Genomic DNA, 18939 nt, shown 5'->3' with positions numbered 1-18939 from the left:
TAGTCATACAATTACAGAAAGGTTGGCTTCACCTAACCGTGAAGCCAGCTCAGAAGTCCCCAGCTTCTGTTTCTTAGACAAACTCATTGTCACCCGTGGTGCTCCCCATGCCATGGAGAGCAGTTTCACCCTTCTGCTCTCCACCAGGGCTGTGCAGTGTGGTGGCCGTGGCATGAGGCTGCCCAGGTGGCTGATGGCTGCTGTGCATGAGCTGTGAGTTTAGCCCACAAGCAGCATTCCCATGTTTCTCCACACTTTAATTTAAATCAGCAAGAATTATAAAAATGTCATTTAAAATGTTCTGTGAGGGACCCTGCTTAAAAAAATGATTAATTGTATTCACTTTCTGTTCCCCTGACCACGTTCCACTTCATTCTCTCCTCCCAAAGGCTTTGGGTATCCAAGGATCTCCTGCACAAAACCTTTGTACACCAGGTTTCCATATGGTTACAATTTTGGCACCACAAGTAGCAAAGGGGAGCATTGCTTCAGGGACTCCCACAGCAGCCAGTACCAAATGGGTTAGCAAAAACCAGCCCACAGGCACAGGGTGATCCAGATAAGCAACGTGTTGCAACTGAGACCCAATGAGAAAATGCATTTTTACGTTTGTGTGTGATCGCGTCGTCTCCGTGTGTCGATACAAACGGTGGGGAAAGGTGTGGTCATTCAAGACAAGGCACAGCAAATCCCATGTGTCCTGTTTCACTCTGGGCTGAATCAGATGTTTCTTTCATCCATGGAGCTTCTTCTATCTATATAAAAGATTCGGTAGACGCTAAAGCATATCAATGAAAAGGAATGTGTTAATCAGTGAGGTGCTGGGCTCAGCTTTATGCCAGCACAGGTGTGAAATGGAGTGGGAGAGGGGTGAAGGCCCCCAGCTGACTCATGTACCACTCCACATTCCCAAATCCAGGGCTGGGGGGAACAGGACATGCTGCACCCACCCCAAAAACCCTCCCGTGCAGCCCTGTTCTCTCCAGTGTCCCTGTGGTGATGGCTGTCACTGGTTTCTTACGCGCACTGGTGGGTTTGGGGAGCGCAGCCCCAAGGAGATCCCGCTGGAAAAGCCGAGGAGCCGGTCTGGTCTGTACCATGCTTTGCCTTTGATAACCCCTGACTCTTGGGTGTGCTTCATCCTCACCGCGCCTGCTCTCTGCGCTGCCCGGCTCCCGGCTGAGAGACGGCCACGCGACCGGCGTGCGCGCTCCGGCGTCGGCCTCGGCGCCAAACGTCGCCAGCCTCGGCACCTCCACAGCTTTTCCTCGGCCGTCTGACCTTATCTAGCCAAACAAAGGCCAAAAAATGAGCATTTGAGAGACCAACCAAATTTGGCAGGTATGAAGCTTCTCTTGAACTGAGAAAAAAAAAAAAAAGAAAAACCAAATTGGGAGTTGAAAGCAGCGGGGAACATGACACTTGGTTGACTTTGCCGTGAGCTCTTTCCACCACCATAAACTCATGTGGCGGACTTTGCAACTCTCTAACTGGTCTGGTTTTTCCATTCCTCTTATCTCTCTTCTTTTCTGTGTCCTTTTTTGCATGACCTATAACCAAAAAGCTGACTTCTCGTTGTGCGTACATTTGGATGTATGGCTCTTCTGCTAATCTTCTTCTAGAGGCATGAGCTAACACCAGTGGTAGCTGCCTGACTTCTAGTCTGGTTGTTCTTAGATGTTCTTTGTTATGTTTTTCCTTTTTATACTATTTTCTCTTCCTTTTTCACATTTTTCTTCTCTGCGAGACACTTTCTGTTGAGCAGTCTTCCAAGACAAGTAAAACCAAAAAGTTTAAAAATTAAAAGCGCAACAACAGAAAACACTAAACAAAATAACAAAACCAGTCAAAGGTCACGGCAAGGTCATTTCCAAAATTATGTCACCTTGATGTCTGCTTCCAACTCTAGATTAATTCAAGGATCTACCAGTCCTTGGTTAATGTAACCAGTTGTGTGCCGCACACATTCAAGAAAGTGGAAAAAACATTTTAGAAAAATTATTGAAAACATTTTAGAAAATCTGCATGAGCTACACCAACACATAAATCTGATCAAAGGGCAAAAATAATTCTCCATCCATGCATGGTGCATGATGACTTCTATGAGCTGGGATCCTGTAAATTAATGTTATGCAAAATCAAAACAGCTCTGTATTGTTAAATGCCCTTAAGTTACTAATTGTATGTCAAATGTAATAGGGATTGCATCTGTGTATGTATATGTTCAGCTGTATGTATACATAAATTTATTATGTATATTGTAGATTTTCTTTTTTGTTGCTTTCCTCCTTAATTTAGTTGTTTTAGATTTCCCTACGTGTTGAACATCCCTGGGTCACTGGCTTTGGGCTGATGGGATCTTTCCTTTCTATTGCAGAACCGCATGCACGAGTCTCTGAAGCTTTTTGACAGCATCTGCAATAACAAGTGGTTCACAGATACATCTATCATCCTGTTTCTAAACAAGAAGGACATATTTGAGGAAAAAATTAAGAAATCTCCACTGAGTATCTGCTTTCCTGAGTACACAGGTAATGAGAAATGTGGCTCTACAGGAGTGCTTAGCAAAGGGCCCACGGAGCTCTCCCCAGCCAGGCTGATGCTGTAGTGTATCACAGGCAACAAGGCTAAAGATGCAGAGCTTCAGCTCCCACTGGCTTCAATACAGGTTTTATTTCAGTAAGTGCCAAAGCATCAGGCCCACCATGGTCCACCTAAAGCAGGAGGATGACTTGACCACCACCAGGGTGGGCCACCACCACTGATTCGGGTTTGTGATCTACTCCTCACCCGTGGGTTTGATGCCAAGGCAGCACCTGCAGGTCTGGGGCCACTGTTCATTCCCCAAACCCGTGTGCAGTGGTTCCCTGTGTCACACAGGATCATGACCCTTCTTGCAGGTCTCTCAGAAAGGTGCAGTGAGTGTAACCCTTGTAAATGGGTGACAGGAGACCAACACACGGGGTTTGTTAGGCTGTCCTCAGCTGGAGTACAGCTTTGTTCTTTCATACCCAACCATGCTCTCTTATAGCCACAGAAAGAATCCCTCTGCAGTTCTTGGCCACTTTCTCCACTTCCAGGCACTGTGGGCTGTATAGAACCATCATGATCCTGGAAACATTCATGTCCAGGCTGGATGGGGCTCTCAGCAACCTGACCTGGTTGAAGATGTTCCTGCTCACTGCAGAGGGGTTAGATTAGATGACCTTTAAAGATCCCTTCCAACCCAAACCATTCTATGATTCCATGATCAGCCCTCCAGTATGCAGACAGGAGGTCTCACAGCTTGGCTGCTTCCGCTCAAGCAATACATTTTCATCACAGCAGTTGAAGAGTCCCCAGTTTTGCTCTTAGGTGTGCTGACATAACGCGTCTGGACATGAAAACCCTTCCAGTTAAATGCAGGTAGAAAACAAGATGTTTCATATTTGATCTTCCCACACCTCTTAGCCCATAGTACAGGCAGAGGAGACCCACAGTGAGCCATGCCCTGAGCTTGGCTGGGGAGAAGGAGGCCTTGGTGATCTGTGGAGCTGAGAGCAGGAGCTCTGGGATGGGCAGTGTGCGAGAACCCGCTGCCCCTGCTGCCTGCCTGGCATCTGACCCGCTAATGATGGGAATCCATCACCCATGCAAAGGCTGCAGCTGCACCCTGCTGCTTCCCTCTGCATCTCCCAGCTTCCACAAACCCTCATTACCATTCTGAGATGGCACAAAAATAAACTTTCGTCGTCATGAATTATTTAAACTCACCGGAGACATCCAGATGAATCAAGCCGACAGACAGAGAAGCCAATCTCTTTGTCAGGAAACACAGTTGTGAACCAGGAGCACCAGGAGTGTCACGGTTCTGGGCAGGCCAACAAATTATTAACCAGAGCTTCTTATCTCTGAGCACCTGATCTTCCATGGTGAATAGACAAAAGTGATCCCTCGTTGCTGCTTTGGGCTGAATGGTCTGTGGCCATGGAGCTGAACAACTCCAGCTGAATTCAGAACATCTGCAGGCTTCCTCTTCAGGGAAGATTTTGGTGTTTGTCACACCAGCACATTTCAGCCATCTAGTCATCTGCTTGGTCCAGACAGAACCTACATATTCCCAACATATTTGTCTGAAAAGATCTAATCACGGAAATTTCAGTCTTTACAGCTGAGCTCACAATAATGCCTACCCCAAATTTTCCTGGTTGCAAATTAGATTGCTGCTTTTGATGGCTTGTAGAGCAGCTCATCATCATCTTCTTTATAGCAGTGCTTGTCTATACTGGATGGTTTCTGTCATGCCTCTTCCCTTCCCTTTTCTCAATGAAGCAAACCTTTACCTCTCACTCCTTCCTGATCACATTTTGTGCCCCTGGTTTTGTAGATGTTCACTGCTGTCTCCCAGAAACCTCAGTCTGAAATAACATTCTCACAGAACCCCTGATGTCAGAGAGACAGAACAAGCAGGAATGTGATTTTATTTCTTCCTTTCCAAGCTATCCCAGCCCAAGAGGGAATTTCAGTGGGGGAGGCAGACATGGAGCCAAGCTCTTGGCTGATTAAACAGAGGAAAACAAAGCTTCTGTCTGGAGCACTTCAGCCACAGGTGAACCAAACCAATCTCCCCCAAGTCTCAGGGCACCCCAAAGGTGCTCTAAATCCCTTCAGGATGATTTTCTGGAAGCTCCCAATAACAAAGACCCTCAATAGATCTCCTGTCTCTCTTGTGTCATCAGAGAGGGCAGGAAGTCAGACTGCTGAAAATCCTTTTACTGATCCAACAGGGATCTGAGATGAGGAGTTGTCTCACCCCCAGGTGTTCAGCAATGCTGTTGTGAGTTAGCTGTGCTCACATTCAGCCCAGGCCTTAGACCCAAGCACACACTTCAGTCTGCTCACTGCTGCTTTGCTGGCCACAGCCCACAGCATGAAACCCTCGTGGCCTCATGAAAAAGCAACATTATTAGAATGTTGCCCTGGAGTTAAAAAGAATTATTTTATAAAAGCCTATAAACTGAACAAGCAGACTTTCAACATCACAAGTAGGTTCCACAAAATGCTTTTAATGAAATGAAATTTCTGATGTCCATTAGTTCTGCTGACAGGGAATTATTAGAAGACTGCATCCACAAATTTGCCTGCTGTTTTCTGGAGCACTATTTCCATCCCCTTAATTCACTCATGCTTTTAACTAATCCACAATACTTAGTAAAGCAGCAGCAGAATCCACAGCTTGATTTAAACCAAGCTAGCATTAGTGATTCCCTGCTCTCCTAGACAGAATCAAGCATCTAAATCCTCATGTGTTTGAACAACCAACTTCCTGTTCATAAAATAACCTCCTGCTTGTGCTCAGCATGTGGAACTGATTCTTTACACAGCTCTCCATGCAGGAATCTGCTCCCAGAAAAAACTTTGCTTCTCTTACTTCAAGCTTATTCTCGAGTCCCATGATCTTTATGAATTTGTGTCCCTAGCAGTGCATGTGAGTGCAAGTGGGATTTCTCTGAGCAGCTGCCTTCCACCACAGCACATCTCCAGCCCCAGTGAGCTTCTCTCTAGCAAATATCAGCATTTCCCATCAGTAGAGCATCATGGAGAGAAAGGCACCCAAAAGCAGGAACAGTTTTACTGCTGTGGAGCCTTTTGGGGGTCAGGCAGTGCCTGGCAGTGCCAGCCAGAGCCTTCATCAGCCTTAAGGAGGTGCCCAAAAGGAGCTGTGTGTGTGAGCAGGGTCAGAGCTGGCCAGGAGAAAGGATCTACTCATTTGCACTACTTCTAAATTTTTTAACACAAAATTTGAGGGTTAATCAGGTTGGGTACAGATATTTCTATATATCAAAATAAGAAACTCATCAAAATGTGATTTTAGTCATGGCTGTAGCAGAGAGTACTGCAATCCTAATTCTTTTTAAAAAGGGACATCGTGTATCAGTCTTTTTGTTGGGATTTGGGGTTTTTTTTGAGAAAAGCCCATTTTGCCCTGTAACAGAGGCTGGATCTTTTAATGTCCTTTTCTCTTAATGACTTAGGGAAAGGAGGGCACAGCTACCAATACTGCTCTCAATTCATGTTAACTCTTCCATCAAAAACTGAAGCTTTAATTAAAAAAAAAAATCTAAAAAAGGAAAAAAGCTAAGCCTTTTCCCTAGGTCAAGCACTTACTGAATTTCTTCTATTTTTTGTCACCACGATGTGGAGTTTCTTCCATCATAGCCTGTTTAACACTCATCTCCCTCATCTATTTCATCTCTATAAACAGCAACTCAGAATAAAAATACAGCTGAGCTGACAGTCAGGGAGCATCTCCTGCCTGGCAGCAATCCTGGCTGGTAGCAGAGCCCATCCCCGAGATGGAGTGAGGGCGCCTGGGCTGCAGCAGCTCCCCGCATCCCACAAGGGCTGTTTGCAGGCACCCTGCAGGCTCCAGGGGATGGGGTTGCTTTAACCTTCTGTTTCTCCTTTCCCCTGGCTCTCTGCAGGCCCCAACGCTTTCACGGAGGGGGTGGCGTACATCCAGAGCCAGTACGAGAGCAAGAACAAGTCAGCCAACAAGGAGATCTACACTCACATCACCTGCGCCACCGACACCAACAACATCCAGTTCGTGTTCGACGCCGTCACGGACGTCATCATCGCCAACAACCTGCGGGGGTGTGGACTCTACTGAAGGCCCTCCTCCTCTTCCTCCTCCTCCTCCTCCTCCTCCTCTCCTGGAACCGCCCGGAGCATCCTCTGCTCCCGCGGACAGGTCCTCCCTTTCCTTGGTTTTTCCTCCTCAGAAGATGACAAGGAAGAAATGCATAATTCCCTCCTCCTGTCCCAGAAAACTCTGCAGCAGCAAGTTCTGCTTTCCCCAGACCCATTTTATTTTATTTTGGTTCATTTTTTGGTTCATTCCCTTGCTGCCCCATTCTACTCCTCCGTTCCAATTCACAGTGTTGTGCAGGGAGCTAACGCATTTCCCACGAAGTGCATTTCAACTGCCAAAAGACAAAAATACTTCAGTTTTAAAGAGAGAAAAAAAATCAAAGCCTTAAAATACTGGTCAGGAACAGTGTAGTTTGGAACCAAAATTTCTATTTTGCCTTGAAAATTAAGGGATATTGTTCATTCTCCTGGTTATTTGCCTTTTTTAAAAAACGCTACTCCTTTGGGAAGTGCTAAATACAACCTGACCATTTTGAGGGTACCTTACAGCTCCAGTTCTGACCCCAAAGCTGGAGGGTTTGGTGTTAAATGCAGCTACCATAGCTTGGATTTGTACATTCTCCTTTTTTCCAGACAGCTATTTGAACAAGTAAAACAGCCATATCGAGTTCTGCTGGTGTCTGAGTAACAGGGACACAGTAACAAAGCCTACTAAGCCTTGTCTAAAAGCATTCATTACTGGTAGCAGTTTTACCTCAAGTTTTTCAAAATTAATGATAAAATTTATCTAGTGGTTGCTGTAACCCATTTCTGAGGCACTTCCATGGGGGCCATGGAGGCACTGGGCTGGGATCTCTGGAGTGTAGGCAGTGAAGATGCCCCAGGAATGGTGTCCTGATGGAGACTACACTCAGCGGCATCCTGACAAGGAATCCAGCCTGGGGACCTTTCCCACAGCACCTCCCAGCCTTAGTGATTCAGCAGAGGTGGTGCTCCTGCAAACACACAGCATCACTTTCCAAACTTCAGCCTTGAAATGCTGAGGAGCACAAAAAATATTTAGCCCTGCCTTCTTGTAGGCGGAGTCCGAATATCAAGTGCCTGAGATGGGAAAGGTGCTTTGGGAAAGCTCCCCATGCTTGGGCAGCAGCAAAAGTGTGCAAGAACCTCGTGGCCCTTCACTGCCCCTTGGGCACTGCCCCTTGAGAAGCACAGCCTGGTGCTCTGAGCCTCCTTGGCTGAGCACAAGCCAGTGGCTTTCCTGTGTCACCTCCTGCCTGAGCATCCCAGAGACAGCTCCAGGGCTGGTGTCTCCGGTCAGGGCATCTCTACCAGGATTGAGATGGATGGTTAACACTGGCAAAGGAGAGCAAGTGATGGAGTAGGAAGGAAAAGTGCAAGGAAAGGAAGAAGGAAGGAGAGGAGTGAGAAGGATGAGGGTAGCACCCAGCACAGCAAAACTGGGGGCTCAGAGAGGACAAATGCAGGTGGGCTGAGGTATGTGTGGTCACCACCAAGAACTCTGGGTGCTGCTGAGTCAAAGGCAGAAGGGAATGGGATACGTGGGGTGTCACCTCTAGGGACATGCAGGGACTCTTAGAAGTCCACCCCAAACGCTTGTTAGTTGTCTGGGTGAGACAACCACCTCTGAGGTCCCTCCCACTCAGGGCCCACCTCACCTGGGGGCAGGTGGGCAGTGTTGATCCATCCCTGCCTCTTCTCTGCCTCTCTTAGAAGTCCATTATCTTGAAAAACATGAATCTTTGCAGGCTGGCCAGAAGTTCAACTGTCCCCTCTTGATCTAGGAGTGTCTTTCAGGTCTCAGGAGGTCTCCTCAGGGCTGTGGTTGAGAGGGACAATATCTCTTCTCACTGTGCCCATTTAGGAGAGGCTGTGAGAGCAGCCCCGAGCAGCACAGCCCGAAGGGGAGGGGCCAGGTGAGAGTCAGTGTGCAGGAGGCAGTGACAGGAACACATATGGTGGCACAGCAGGGAGAGGACAGGGGGAGAGGCTTAGGGATGTTTTGAGAGACAAGCTGCAGAAGGGAGATGAGGCAGATTGAGACAGCAGGAAGGATGGGAAGAGAAGGGCACCTGGGAGCCAGAGGAGAGTCCCCATCAGGGGCTGTGATCTGCCAGGACAGTATTTGTGGGGCATTTGTGACAAATCCCCAGCCAGGATGGGAGCATGCAGAGAAGGCCTGCAGAGGAAAACGAGGTGTCTGTCACCCATCCAACCAGCTACAGCCCAGCATAGCAGGTAACTGCCAGTAACCCCTAGAGAGCATTAAATGATGCATTTGCTATTGTGCAGCAAGGACCTGCTGTGCTGGGCACTAACAGCAATAACACAACTCCCTGCCTCCCCTGCTCCGGCACAAGCCAGCACCCACCTTTCTCTTCACCATCCCAGCCTTAAAATGCCTCCAATGACATCCGCTCCTGCACAGAGCTGGCCAAAACCAGGAGCTCCTCCCTGCTCCTCTCATGCCACAGCCCACCCACACATCTGTCTGAGCCCCAGCAGGAACATCCAGCATCCATGTGGGTGTTGTGTCAAATCAGGGCAGGAAAACCACACATTGGTTACATTTGGTACCTAAACTCTGTAACCACTGGGCCCAGAGTGATGATGGCTGGTGCTGGCAGAGATGCAGGTCTTTTATTAAGCTCTGTAAAAAGAGTTTGGAGTTTTGGAGATGTTCTGTTCCCACCCCTTGCTGTGAATGATGTTTTAGCCAAGCAAATAAGTAACAGAAGCTGTTCCCAGGGAAGGCAGCACCACACCAAGACTTTGTGAGCTCCCAGCATAAAGCACACAGGAATATTTTGGTAAAGACAATTTAATTAACCCCAAACTTTGCCAATGCAGTCAAGTGGCCAGTGCTGGCTCAGTGCACTTTTACTGCTCCCCAGGCTGGATTCAGGTAACCCATTCCCAGCTTTGGGAGGTCCAAGCCCCCTTTGCTGCCCCAGCAGGTCCCTGGCACGTTGATGACCATCAACAGCTGGTGCCCCATGGGGAGAAAAGGGACTAAAATCAGAGGAAATGTTGCCACAAAGAGCCTCTTCTTTCATTTTCTTTGGCATATTGTGTGTCTAAAGCTTCATCTCAGCTGCTGCTGCTGACATTCCCTCCCTCACACGAGTGTCATGAGGATTCACTGACAAATGCTGGAAGCAGCCTTTGGAAGATGAAATGCTTCCAGTGTTAAACACTACTATTTCTCCTGCTTGATGGCCGTATATAGATCTGTGTCTGCAGAGCGCCTGCCAAATCATTACTCATTGCTGCCTTCTGCATCCTCTGAAGCCCTTCCTGACAGATGTGCCTTCTGCAGGCAATCTTCTGCCCCATGCTTTTTCTAAACACCAGCAATTCTTGCAGCAGTTGCCTAAAAAGTACCTTTAAATGCATTGCCTGCTTTCAAAAGCCTTTTCTTAACAGCCCCTTGTGCTTTGCAATTGCTGTGCTCTGAATCCAGACCCTTGGAGGTCCAGAGCTGTGTTTCGTTTGCAGTTTCCACATAGCAGGGATGGTGCAACTGGTGCAGCTGCATCAGAAATCCTACCAGGGCATGGAGGATAGATTTTAAAAGCACAAAATGGAAACAGCTATGTATACATCCTGCTGCCCTTCAAAGCTAATGTGGGAATTTGCAAAAAAAAAAAAAAAAAAAAAAAAACAAACCAAAAAAAAAAAAACTTGTTTTGGGATGCAGAAGGTTTTTAATGACTCAGGTCACTGTTCCAGCAGCAGAAGCATCCAAAGGGTGTCAGCATTGAAAGCAGCATTAGCAACTTGTGATGAGCTTCAGACAGCAGCAAAAAGAAAGAAGGAAGCTCCCTGTTGGCTTGCTCCATAGTCAATGAGAGGGTTGGTTGTGGAGCCATGAGACCACAAAAATGCAAATAGCATTTTTATTTAAACAACAATTTCAATGAAATAGAGAAAGCCACACAAGAAAAGTCTTGCAGTGCTGCCGGGCTGAGCTGCAGAGCTCCTTGGGAGGATGCAGTAGCTGGGCTGGCTGGGAGAAGGAGCAATAACCATGGCCAGGAAAGCACACACTGAAATGCAGCACAGGCTGCCAAAGGCACTTGTTAATGGTGCCCAGAGAAGCCGCACATGGCCTGGTTTGCACGGGGCCGGAGCGGCGCTGCGGGAGCGCCCGGCAGGGCCATCTGGCACTGCTGAGCCCCGGCCCTCCTGCACGGCCACAGCCCCACTGCCTGCCCACCAACACTCCAACTACAGCTCCCAGGAGTTCTGCACCGGAGTTAGCTCCTTGCCTTCAGCCAGCTTCCCTGGATGGCCAGCCAGCCTGTCCCTCCATGGAGGGGACAGAGCCTGCCTCCTCTATCGATGTGATTTTGTTTCATAGGACGCTGAAAGTGTTAATGAGGGCGGTCTTTAATGTACATTGAAACATATCTGGTGGGTTTAATCTATCATGGCATGAGCCCAGTGCTTGCCTGCAAGGGAACAGACCTTGTTCTCAGTCCAGGAGTGCAGTCTCCAAGAGGTCAGGATGTGACATAGAAGATGTCCTTTTGCCAGAAATGCCCATGTGCCCAGCCTCACTGTGCAGCTCAACAAGGCAGACATCGCCCCTGGGGGATTTGCAGTCAGTGCTGGGAAGGGGACCAGCCCAGCACTGTTAGTTTGTGTGACATGTCCCAAGCCTTTTGTGGTCACAAAGTCTCCTGGAGCCAGGGAGAGTTGCTGAGTTCCTGGAAGAAGGCTGACCATCTGTCAAGTCAATTAGAGAAGCTTAGTTCCAGTGTGCTTGGGTGTTTTCATGGTTTGTCTTCAGGCTTCCCACCAAAAACTCCACACCCATTTCCAAGGAGACTGAAGCACTCATTAGTGATCTGACACTGGACATGTCAAGGTCAGTAGAAGTGGTGTTACTGAGCATCACCCTGGGCACCCAGACCCATCACTCACTTGCATCTCCAGTGCACACACGAGAAAGCAGAGCCGTGGTCCAAGTGGCACAAAATTGCAGATCACTGTCTCACCTCCACCTCCCTGCAGGAGAGAGCAGGCAAACAGACCCCAAGGCTCTGAGACTCCAGGGTACTGTGTCACTCCTGAGCTCCAGCACTGACACAGGGTAATTGATGCTGACAGCTATAGGTACATGACCTATATAGTTATACTGAGAATGGGGCTATGGGAAGGGACTTTGCACAGGACCACTGATGCCCCAAACAAGCAGCCTGTGGGATCTTTATTTGTGTGCAAACACAAACAAGGGCAGCTCTTAAACACCAATGCCTTAGTGAGAGGAGGACCAAAGCCTCCAGCTGGCACCCTGCAGGCAGAGGGAAAGGGAGCTGGATTCAGGAAACAGCCCCGTCTCCCCAGGAGGGCAGCTCTGTTCATGGACACTGGGTGCAGTAGGCACAGGGAGGAGAGACCAGGAGAGGAGGTAGAGGGGCTGGGATCACTGCCCCAGGCCCTTTTCCACCCAGTGTCCTGGAAATTAAGACCCAGTCCTGACTGCAGTGCAGGCAAGCAGCTCCAGAGCTAAAGCTGCTGCTCCGGGTGGGGAGAAGAGATCATGGCAGGTAAACACCATTTTCAGCAGTGCCTGAGTCTCACCAGCTTTTCCAGTGCTGGACCAACCCGGTGGTGCTGGGCAAGCAGACAGGATTGTTTAAGCACTAGCCATGGCCCTCTTAATTATCCCAGTCCCTAATTTGTGCTCCTGAGCCCTGTTCCCCCACCTCCTTTTTCCCACTTCAGCTCGACAAGGGAAGAGTGACCATCACCCTGCTGCCTCTGGGCTCCTGCTCCCCAGCACATTCCCAGAGGATCACCGGAGGCCGTCACCATTTTCCTTTTGCTGGTTCCCGCTGAATCATTTCTCCTGCATGTTTGATGGCCCAAACTGTATTAACTGTAATTTTGTACGAAGAGTGACTGTCCATTGGTTTAATAGAGCATTAGTTATTGTAATAATTTATTGGCTGTTGGTAATGTATTTATTAGTTACAAAATGTTAATAAAGTGCCAGCTCTTTTCTAGTGTGAGAGTGGTTTTATTGTGTCTCCCTTGAGCACATTCAGCTTCTCAAACTTGTGATTTAACCTTATGGCTGCTCCACAAACACTTGCACAACACACAGCACCAGCTGTCTGCCAGAGCCTCATCCACCTGGAAATAAGGAATCCAAAAGGATGTAACCAAAGGATACTTCATTTTATGTAAGTATTTGGCAGGATTTTTTTTCCTTTGCCCACCAGAGGCAGCAGCAGGGCAGAGCATCCATGCTGCCCCACTGTTTCCTCCACCACATCAGTTACAAATCCTTCACGAGGCCCAAACTTTGCTTTTCTTTGTGTGAGCACAAAATCAGAAGATCCACTGCTGGTTCAATTCAGTAAATGGTGTGTTCTCCTCCTTGCAGTAGCACAAAACGTGGAGCATCCCTCCCTCCCTTTCAAACAATGCTTGAGCCAGTTTGTTCTTTTATGTTTAAACTAAAGATCTTCCATTATTTGGGGCATAATATAGAAGTAATGAACTTGAAGAAGCCAAGAGAAAATTTTCTACAAACCTCAGCAAAGGAAAATGAACCATTGCTCCTATTGACTTTACCAACTTCCAGTGATGTGGCTTCAGCTGGACCCATCCTCAGGCAAGAATTCCCACATGGCCCATCCTGTGAATCAGACAGAACTACAGGTCAGCCCTGAGAAAAGCAAATGGCTGAGAGGGAAAGGATTTTGCTTTGTGTATTGATACTGGGGATTTTTAGAACTTTCTCCAGAACACCATCCTGCTCAGATTCTGCCTGGGTGTTCAGAACCCTGAAGTCATCAGGGTTATTTTGCCTGAATGGGAATTCTCATTTTCCTGGGCAGAAGCTTTATTTCAGCTGCTCTTCTACCAACACCATCACTTCTTTATTTAAATAAATACATGTATAGGACAACAATGCAGATGAACAAGGAAAAGCCCATCCTGATACTCCCCATGAAAATCTCAAGACCCAGCAATTTTGCAGCAAACACAAGTCAAGAAGAACAACATCCTTCGGTGGCAGTTTCTGTTTTCCCTATGAATAAAGCCTTTTTTTAATTTCAAGATAAGGATCAAATTGAAGTCCCAAGGCTTTGGAAAGCGCCTGCCTGGCATCCCCAGCTACTCTTTGTCAAGGAACCGACAGTGCAATCTCAAAGCCTTTCAAGATGAAATCAGACAGCTGCTAAATTTTGCATGCAAAAGCTACCGTTGAAGTGGAGCTAATAAAATGACTCACTAATAAAACATTCATGGAAAACTCCAAAATGTGTAATTGGGTCATCATTTCATTAGCAAACACACGTGTTCTCGTGGATTTTGGTGAGTCCAGAGCCCCCTTTGCTGTGCCTCCAAAAAAGGGGATGTGGGGGGATGTTGGGGGGGGGGTGTTTGCTGCAGAAGGGTTCCCCACCCACTGCAGAGCCTTTCCAGGAGATTTCCACAAGGCTTTTGTGAGCAGCTGGGTCCCCATGTGAGCTTGAGGCAGTCGAGCCAGAACTGGGGGGCTCAGCCCCCAGCAGGGGTCACAGGGAGGGGCAGCAGCTCCAGACTTCAGCAAGCCCTGGGTCTGCACCAGGAGCTGGGTACAAACAAGGAAAGGGGCCCAGGGGCTTCCTGAAACATCCCCCAGAGCTGTCAGTGGACTAGCAGGGAATGGCTTTCTGGTGATTCTAAGAGCAAGTTAATGATGGAGAAAATGCCTGGGAGCTCTTGGAGGGCCAGATCTGTCCTGTCCAGTGGCACCTTCACACTGAGTGCATGCACCTGCATGGGAGCACCCTGCTCTGTGGGGCCCTGTGGCACCCAGTGGGCCACAGGACAACCTCACCTCACCTCCTCCTGTTCTGCTGTCTGCTCTCCACTTCTTAAGAAACTTTGGTAGCATAGGGGGAAAATTACTGTTTATGGTTTTGTCCACATGTAAATGGAAAAAAATAAAAGGAAAAAAAACCAACAAAACTATAGCTTTTAGAAATTTACCCTTATGCTACTACCAAAGTTTTTCCAAGTCTAAAGTCTCCCTGGAGCAGCCTGCAAGCCCAGAACTCTCAGGAGAGCTGGGAAATGGGCTGGCAGAGGCCCCTGTACTGGTTACCACCATGCAGGTTACCTCCTTGGGCCACCCAGCCACCACGGGTATTTTCAAAGCTGAGCTGAAGATTTTTCCAGGGACAGGACCTGCCCCAGCCTCTGGGCCATTCCTTGGCACTGGTCTCACTACAATGACACCACTCAGGGCCAAGTACCCTTCCAGGCAGGTCCACAGGGCCACCCTGGGATGGCCAAAGCCCTTTCCGTCCCACTGTCCATGCCAAGTGTGCCCAAGCTGCTGGCTGATGCTGTCTGCCCATCCTTTATTTGGGCCCTCCAAAGGATGCTCCAGGGACACCCAGTCCCTGCAGAGAGACAGGGCCCCTTCCCTACTCATTTGGTGACACAGAGGAGGAGCAAATGACTTTTTTCCTCTGCTCTTCCTTGAGGTTTCAAGTGTCTGCCCTTCTAGAGTGGCCCCACAAGGCTGTGGGGGAGGATCAGCTGCAGCCCCACACCTGCCCTGGCCTCCAGCCCAAGAGAGCACAATACCCCATCTCCTCCACCTTTGTAACCAGCTCACATTTACCACTGTCTTATTATAGAGATTTTTTTGCTTTCTAACAGTTTCAATTCACAAAAATGTTCTCCTCTCCTCTAACTCTGTCTTTGCCTTCCTCTCTCCCTTCTCTCCCTCTGTGCTCCCCTTTGCAGAACCGCATGCACGAATCTCTCATGCTCTTCGACTCCATCTGTAACAACAAATTCTTCATCGATACCTCCATCATTCTCTTCCTCAACAAGAAAGACCTATTTGCTGAGAAGATCAAGAAGTCACCTCTGACCATCTGCTTCCCTGAGTACACAGGTAGGTGCTGGGGCTGGCACAGCACAGCTGCTGTGACACCCACCCTGCGCCACCGGGGCTGGGGGGACAGAGGGGACAGGGCACCTTTGGGGGTGCAAAAACACAGCGAAAGCACCTTCATGAGCTGTGATGCAGCTCCAGCACCCCACTCATGGGCTGGGGCTGTGTCCTAGCTGGGCAATTCTTGTGGCAAAGCTGCCCAAGCAGCTGGTGGGACAGAGAGGGGATCAAGACAAATGGAGAGGAGATGAAATGAGCCTGGGCAGAGGGAGCTGTGGAAAGAAGAGGACTTGGCAGGAGCTGACTGGCCACCATTGGAGCCATCCTGTTTGCTGGTGGTTCCTGGGAATCTCCTGGGAGAAGAGCCAAGACTCAGGGTTGTCCAGGCTGCATCCTCCTTCAAGCTGGATGTGGCTGGGGAAGGAAAGAGCCCCTTTACAGCAGGAATCTGTGGAACCACAAGAGAATCATCCATTTTGTAGTGAAACCAACATGGCCTGGGGAAAAGGATAAATAACCAAGAAGATGGGCAAGAATAGATCCTTTGGAATTCTCTATGGGAAAGAAAAAAGCCAGTTTAAATTCAGACTTGAGCATCCCCTGCAGATACTGAGGTGTCTCTGAACTGTTCCACCCAGAGCACATCCATCCTGGATGCCAAACCCTGGGGACAAGGAAGTCCCCCAGCAAGATGGCACCCATTCCCCTACAGCATAAGTACACCAGCATTTCCACCAGAGGCATTCAGGCTTCTCCATCCCGAAGGCACCAGCACTTTCCTCACAGTCACCTGGCAGAACAATCCAGACTGTCCCACGTGCAGCTGTATGGCACAGCCAGGCCGCCCCATGGAGGGGCACAGCCCGGTGGCACCGGCCCAGCCTCCCTCTCCTTCGGCCACCCACTGCATCAGGAACGAGGGGAACCAGCGAGCTGGGAAAGGAAAATAAATCTCCAGATAATAGCAGCTCTCGCAAAGGCGATTTCAGGGGCGTAACTCAGCTTTGTGGCTTCCCGCGAGGGGCCAGCGCAGCCTCTCCCGCTGCCCTAAGCAGCTTAAGGCAATAATGCACATTTTTCGGCTCAAACATCTGGCGCCTCTCCAGCCCACCTTCCCAAAGCAAAAACTGGGAGGTTTCCCAGCCACAACACGTGTGTCCCCACATGGCTCCTGGGCCACCAGCACCACCCCAGTGCCAGGGTGAGCCCCCCAGCCAGCCCAGGTGGGGCACACGGGGGCTCAGTCCCACCGAGGGGGTACAGCCGGTGTCCATGGGTGGTGTTGGGGTGGCCACCAGCTCTCCTGGCCATCCCTGCCCCTGCCTGGCCGAGGGGCCACCTGGCCATTCCCCCCTGGGCCAGGAGCAGTGTGGGGGTGCCCCTGTACGCGGACATCCCTCAGGCTCAGCCCGGCTGGCACAGCTGGGGAACCCTGCCCTGCCCGGGGGAAAAGGGGAGAGGGCAGAGCAGCAACACCTGGGGAAGGAGGATCCCTCCGCAGGGCTTGGGTGTGATGTTTTCAGGGAAAATGGGGCAGAGGGGGAGCAGAAGGGTGATGGGGATGGGAAGGAGGGATATGGGATAAAATGGACCCTGCTAAGGGGTGAAGGGGAGGGTGGGTAAAAATGAATAATTTTGCCCGTTTCTGTTCCAATGAAAGCTCCCCGCGAACAGCGCGGGGCCGGGTGTGCCGGGAGGGAGGGAGGGACGCGGCCCTCAGGCCTGACCCCGCTCTGCCCGCAGGTCCCAACACCTACGAGGATGCGGCCGCCTACATCCAAGCACAATTCGAGAGCAAAAACCGCTCCCCCAACAAGGAGATTTACTGCCACATGACGTGTGCCACAGACACGAACAACATCCAGGTGGTTTTTGACGCCGTCACCGACATCATCATTGCCAACAACCTGCGGGGCTGCGGCTTGTACTGACCCCGCGCGGCGCTCAGCGACTGCTTGGGTGGCGGTCCCGCCGCCAGGAGAGAAAAGAAACATAAAAATAACGGGAAAAAAAAACAACCCCAAAGCAACCACACACAGACACACAGACACACACACGCGCGGGGAAAAAAAAAAGAAAAAAAAAAAAGAAATGAAAAAAACAGATTGAAGGAGAGAAAAAAAAAGTCATCATAATCATACGAGTTGGTAAATAAAAAGGCATAAGGAAAAATTATATATATACGTATATATATATATAAAAAAATCCACACCCACCTTTTTAGTTTGTTTTTTTGAACCGCCTTGTCCCAGCAGGCTCCTCCCTCCGGCCCTCAGTGTCCCGGCCTGAGGGCACCCCTGTCCTGTGGGGCTCTGCCCGGCCCCGCCATCCCACAGCTCCCCCGTACCGGCAGGGAAAGGGGAAAGGGCAGCGCCCGGGGGCACTCCGGTTCTCCTCCCAGCAGTTATTTGACCATGGGCTGCTATTTTTAATTATCATTATTATGATTCATTGTTGTGGGTTGGCTTTTTTAAATTATTATTATTTTGATTAATTTTTTTTTTCCAGCATCGGCAAGGCCGGGCTGCCCTTTCCTGTCCCCGGCCCCGCTGCCACTTTCAGAAACAAAAAGATTTTTCTTTTTTTTCTTTTCTTTTCTTTTCTTTTCTTTTCTTTTCTTTTCTTTTCTTTTCTTTTTCTTTTTCTTTTTTTTTTTTTTTTTTTTTTAAGAAGGAGGGAAAAAATTGGAAACTGCCCTCGGCCACATGTCACAGCTAAAAAGAGAAACAACAAGCAGACCTTCTCCCATTTCCCACCGTGACTGTTCCGGGGGAAGGCTGCAGTGGGGCACCCTCCTCCCGCTCCCTTCCCAGGGTTTCAGGTTGGATTTTCTGAATTCCCACCCCAATTCAGGCCAAAGCCCTCACCAGCCCGACCCGACCGGTTTTTCCCATTTTTTCCCTCCTGGTTTAACAGCTCCCTGCTCCCGGCCACTGCTCACTCTCCAGGTCCGTATCCAAAAGCACAGCTCGGCCCCCTCAACCAGTCCCCCTCATCCCTCCTTCAGGGCCGACCAGGGACATCAGGGAGGGCTATACAAATATATATATATTTTGGTTTATTTTATTTTTTGTTTAGAGTATTTTTTTGTTTTCATTTTGTTATTATTTTTAACTCTTTCCAGTGAATGCTTTTTTGTGCTGCTTTTCTCTCCCCCTCTCCTGCCCCAGTCCTCTCTCCCTTTTAGTGAATGGTGTTTTCTCTCTCATGTGGGGATGTTTGTGCTGCAAAATAAGAAAAAAGGGGGAAAAAAAAAGTAAAAAAACTTTAAAAAACAAACTTTAAAAAAAAGGCAAGAATGAAAATAATTTAAAAATTTTAAAAAACACACACAAAACCACAAAAAAATAACTTAAAAAATAATAAAAAAA

At 48.9% G+C, this 18939-nt stretch overlaps 1 protein-coding gene across 2 annotated transcripts in view; it reads left to right on the top strand.

The window, feature by feature from the left end:
- Positions 1-18859, top strand: part of GNAO1 (G protein subunit alpha o1) — a 139983-nt gene extending 121124 nt beyond the window's left edge. Inside the window, exons 7-8 of one of the 2 annotated variants that reach the window (XM_074550993.1) lie at positions 15415-15568; positions 17312-18859. In XM_074550993.1, the coding sequence (XP_074407094.1) occupies positions 15415-15568; positions 17312-17499 (342 nt within the window). In that variant the 3' untranslated portion in view covers positions 17500-18859. Of the gene's footprint in view, positions 1-2377; positions 2532-6464; positions 12669-15414; positions 15569-17311 lie in introns of those variants that run through there. The other variant, XM_074550994.1, reaches the window with a different exon arrangement.
- The last annotated feature ends 80 nt before the right edge of the window (positions 18860-18939 follow it).

This window comes from Zonotrichia albicollis, chromosome 13, assembly GCF_047830755.1.
Source record: "Zonotrichia albicollis isolate bZonAlb1 chromosome 13, bZonAlb1.hap1, whole genome shotgun sequence".
In the NCBI taxonomy this organism is placed as follows: domain Eukaryota; kingdom Metazoa; phylum Chordata; class Aves; order Passeriformes; family Passerellidae; genus Zonotrichia; species Zonotrichia albicollis.
Note: the sequence above shows the minus strand (reverse complement) of the source record. Positions and strands in the feature narration are given on the sequence as shown.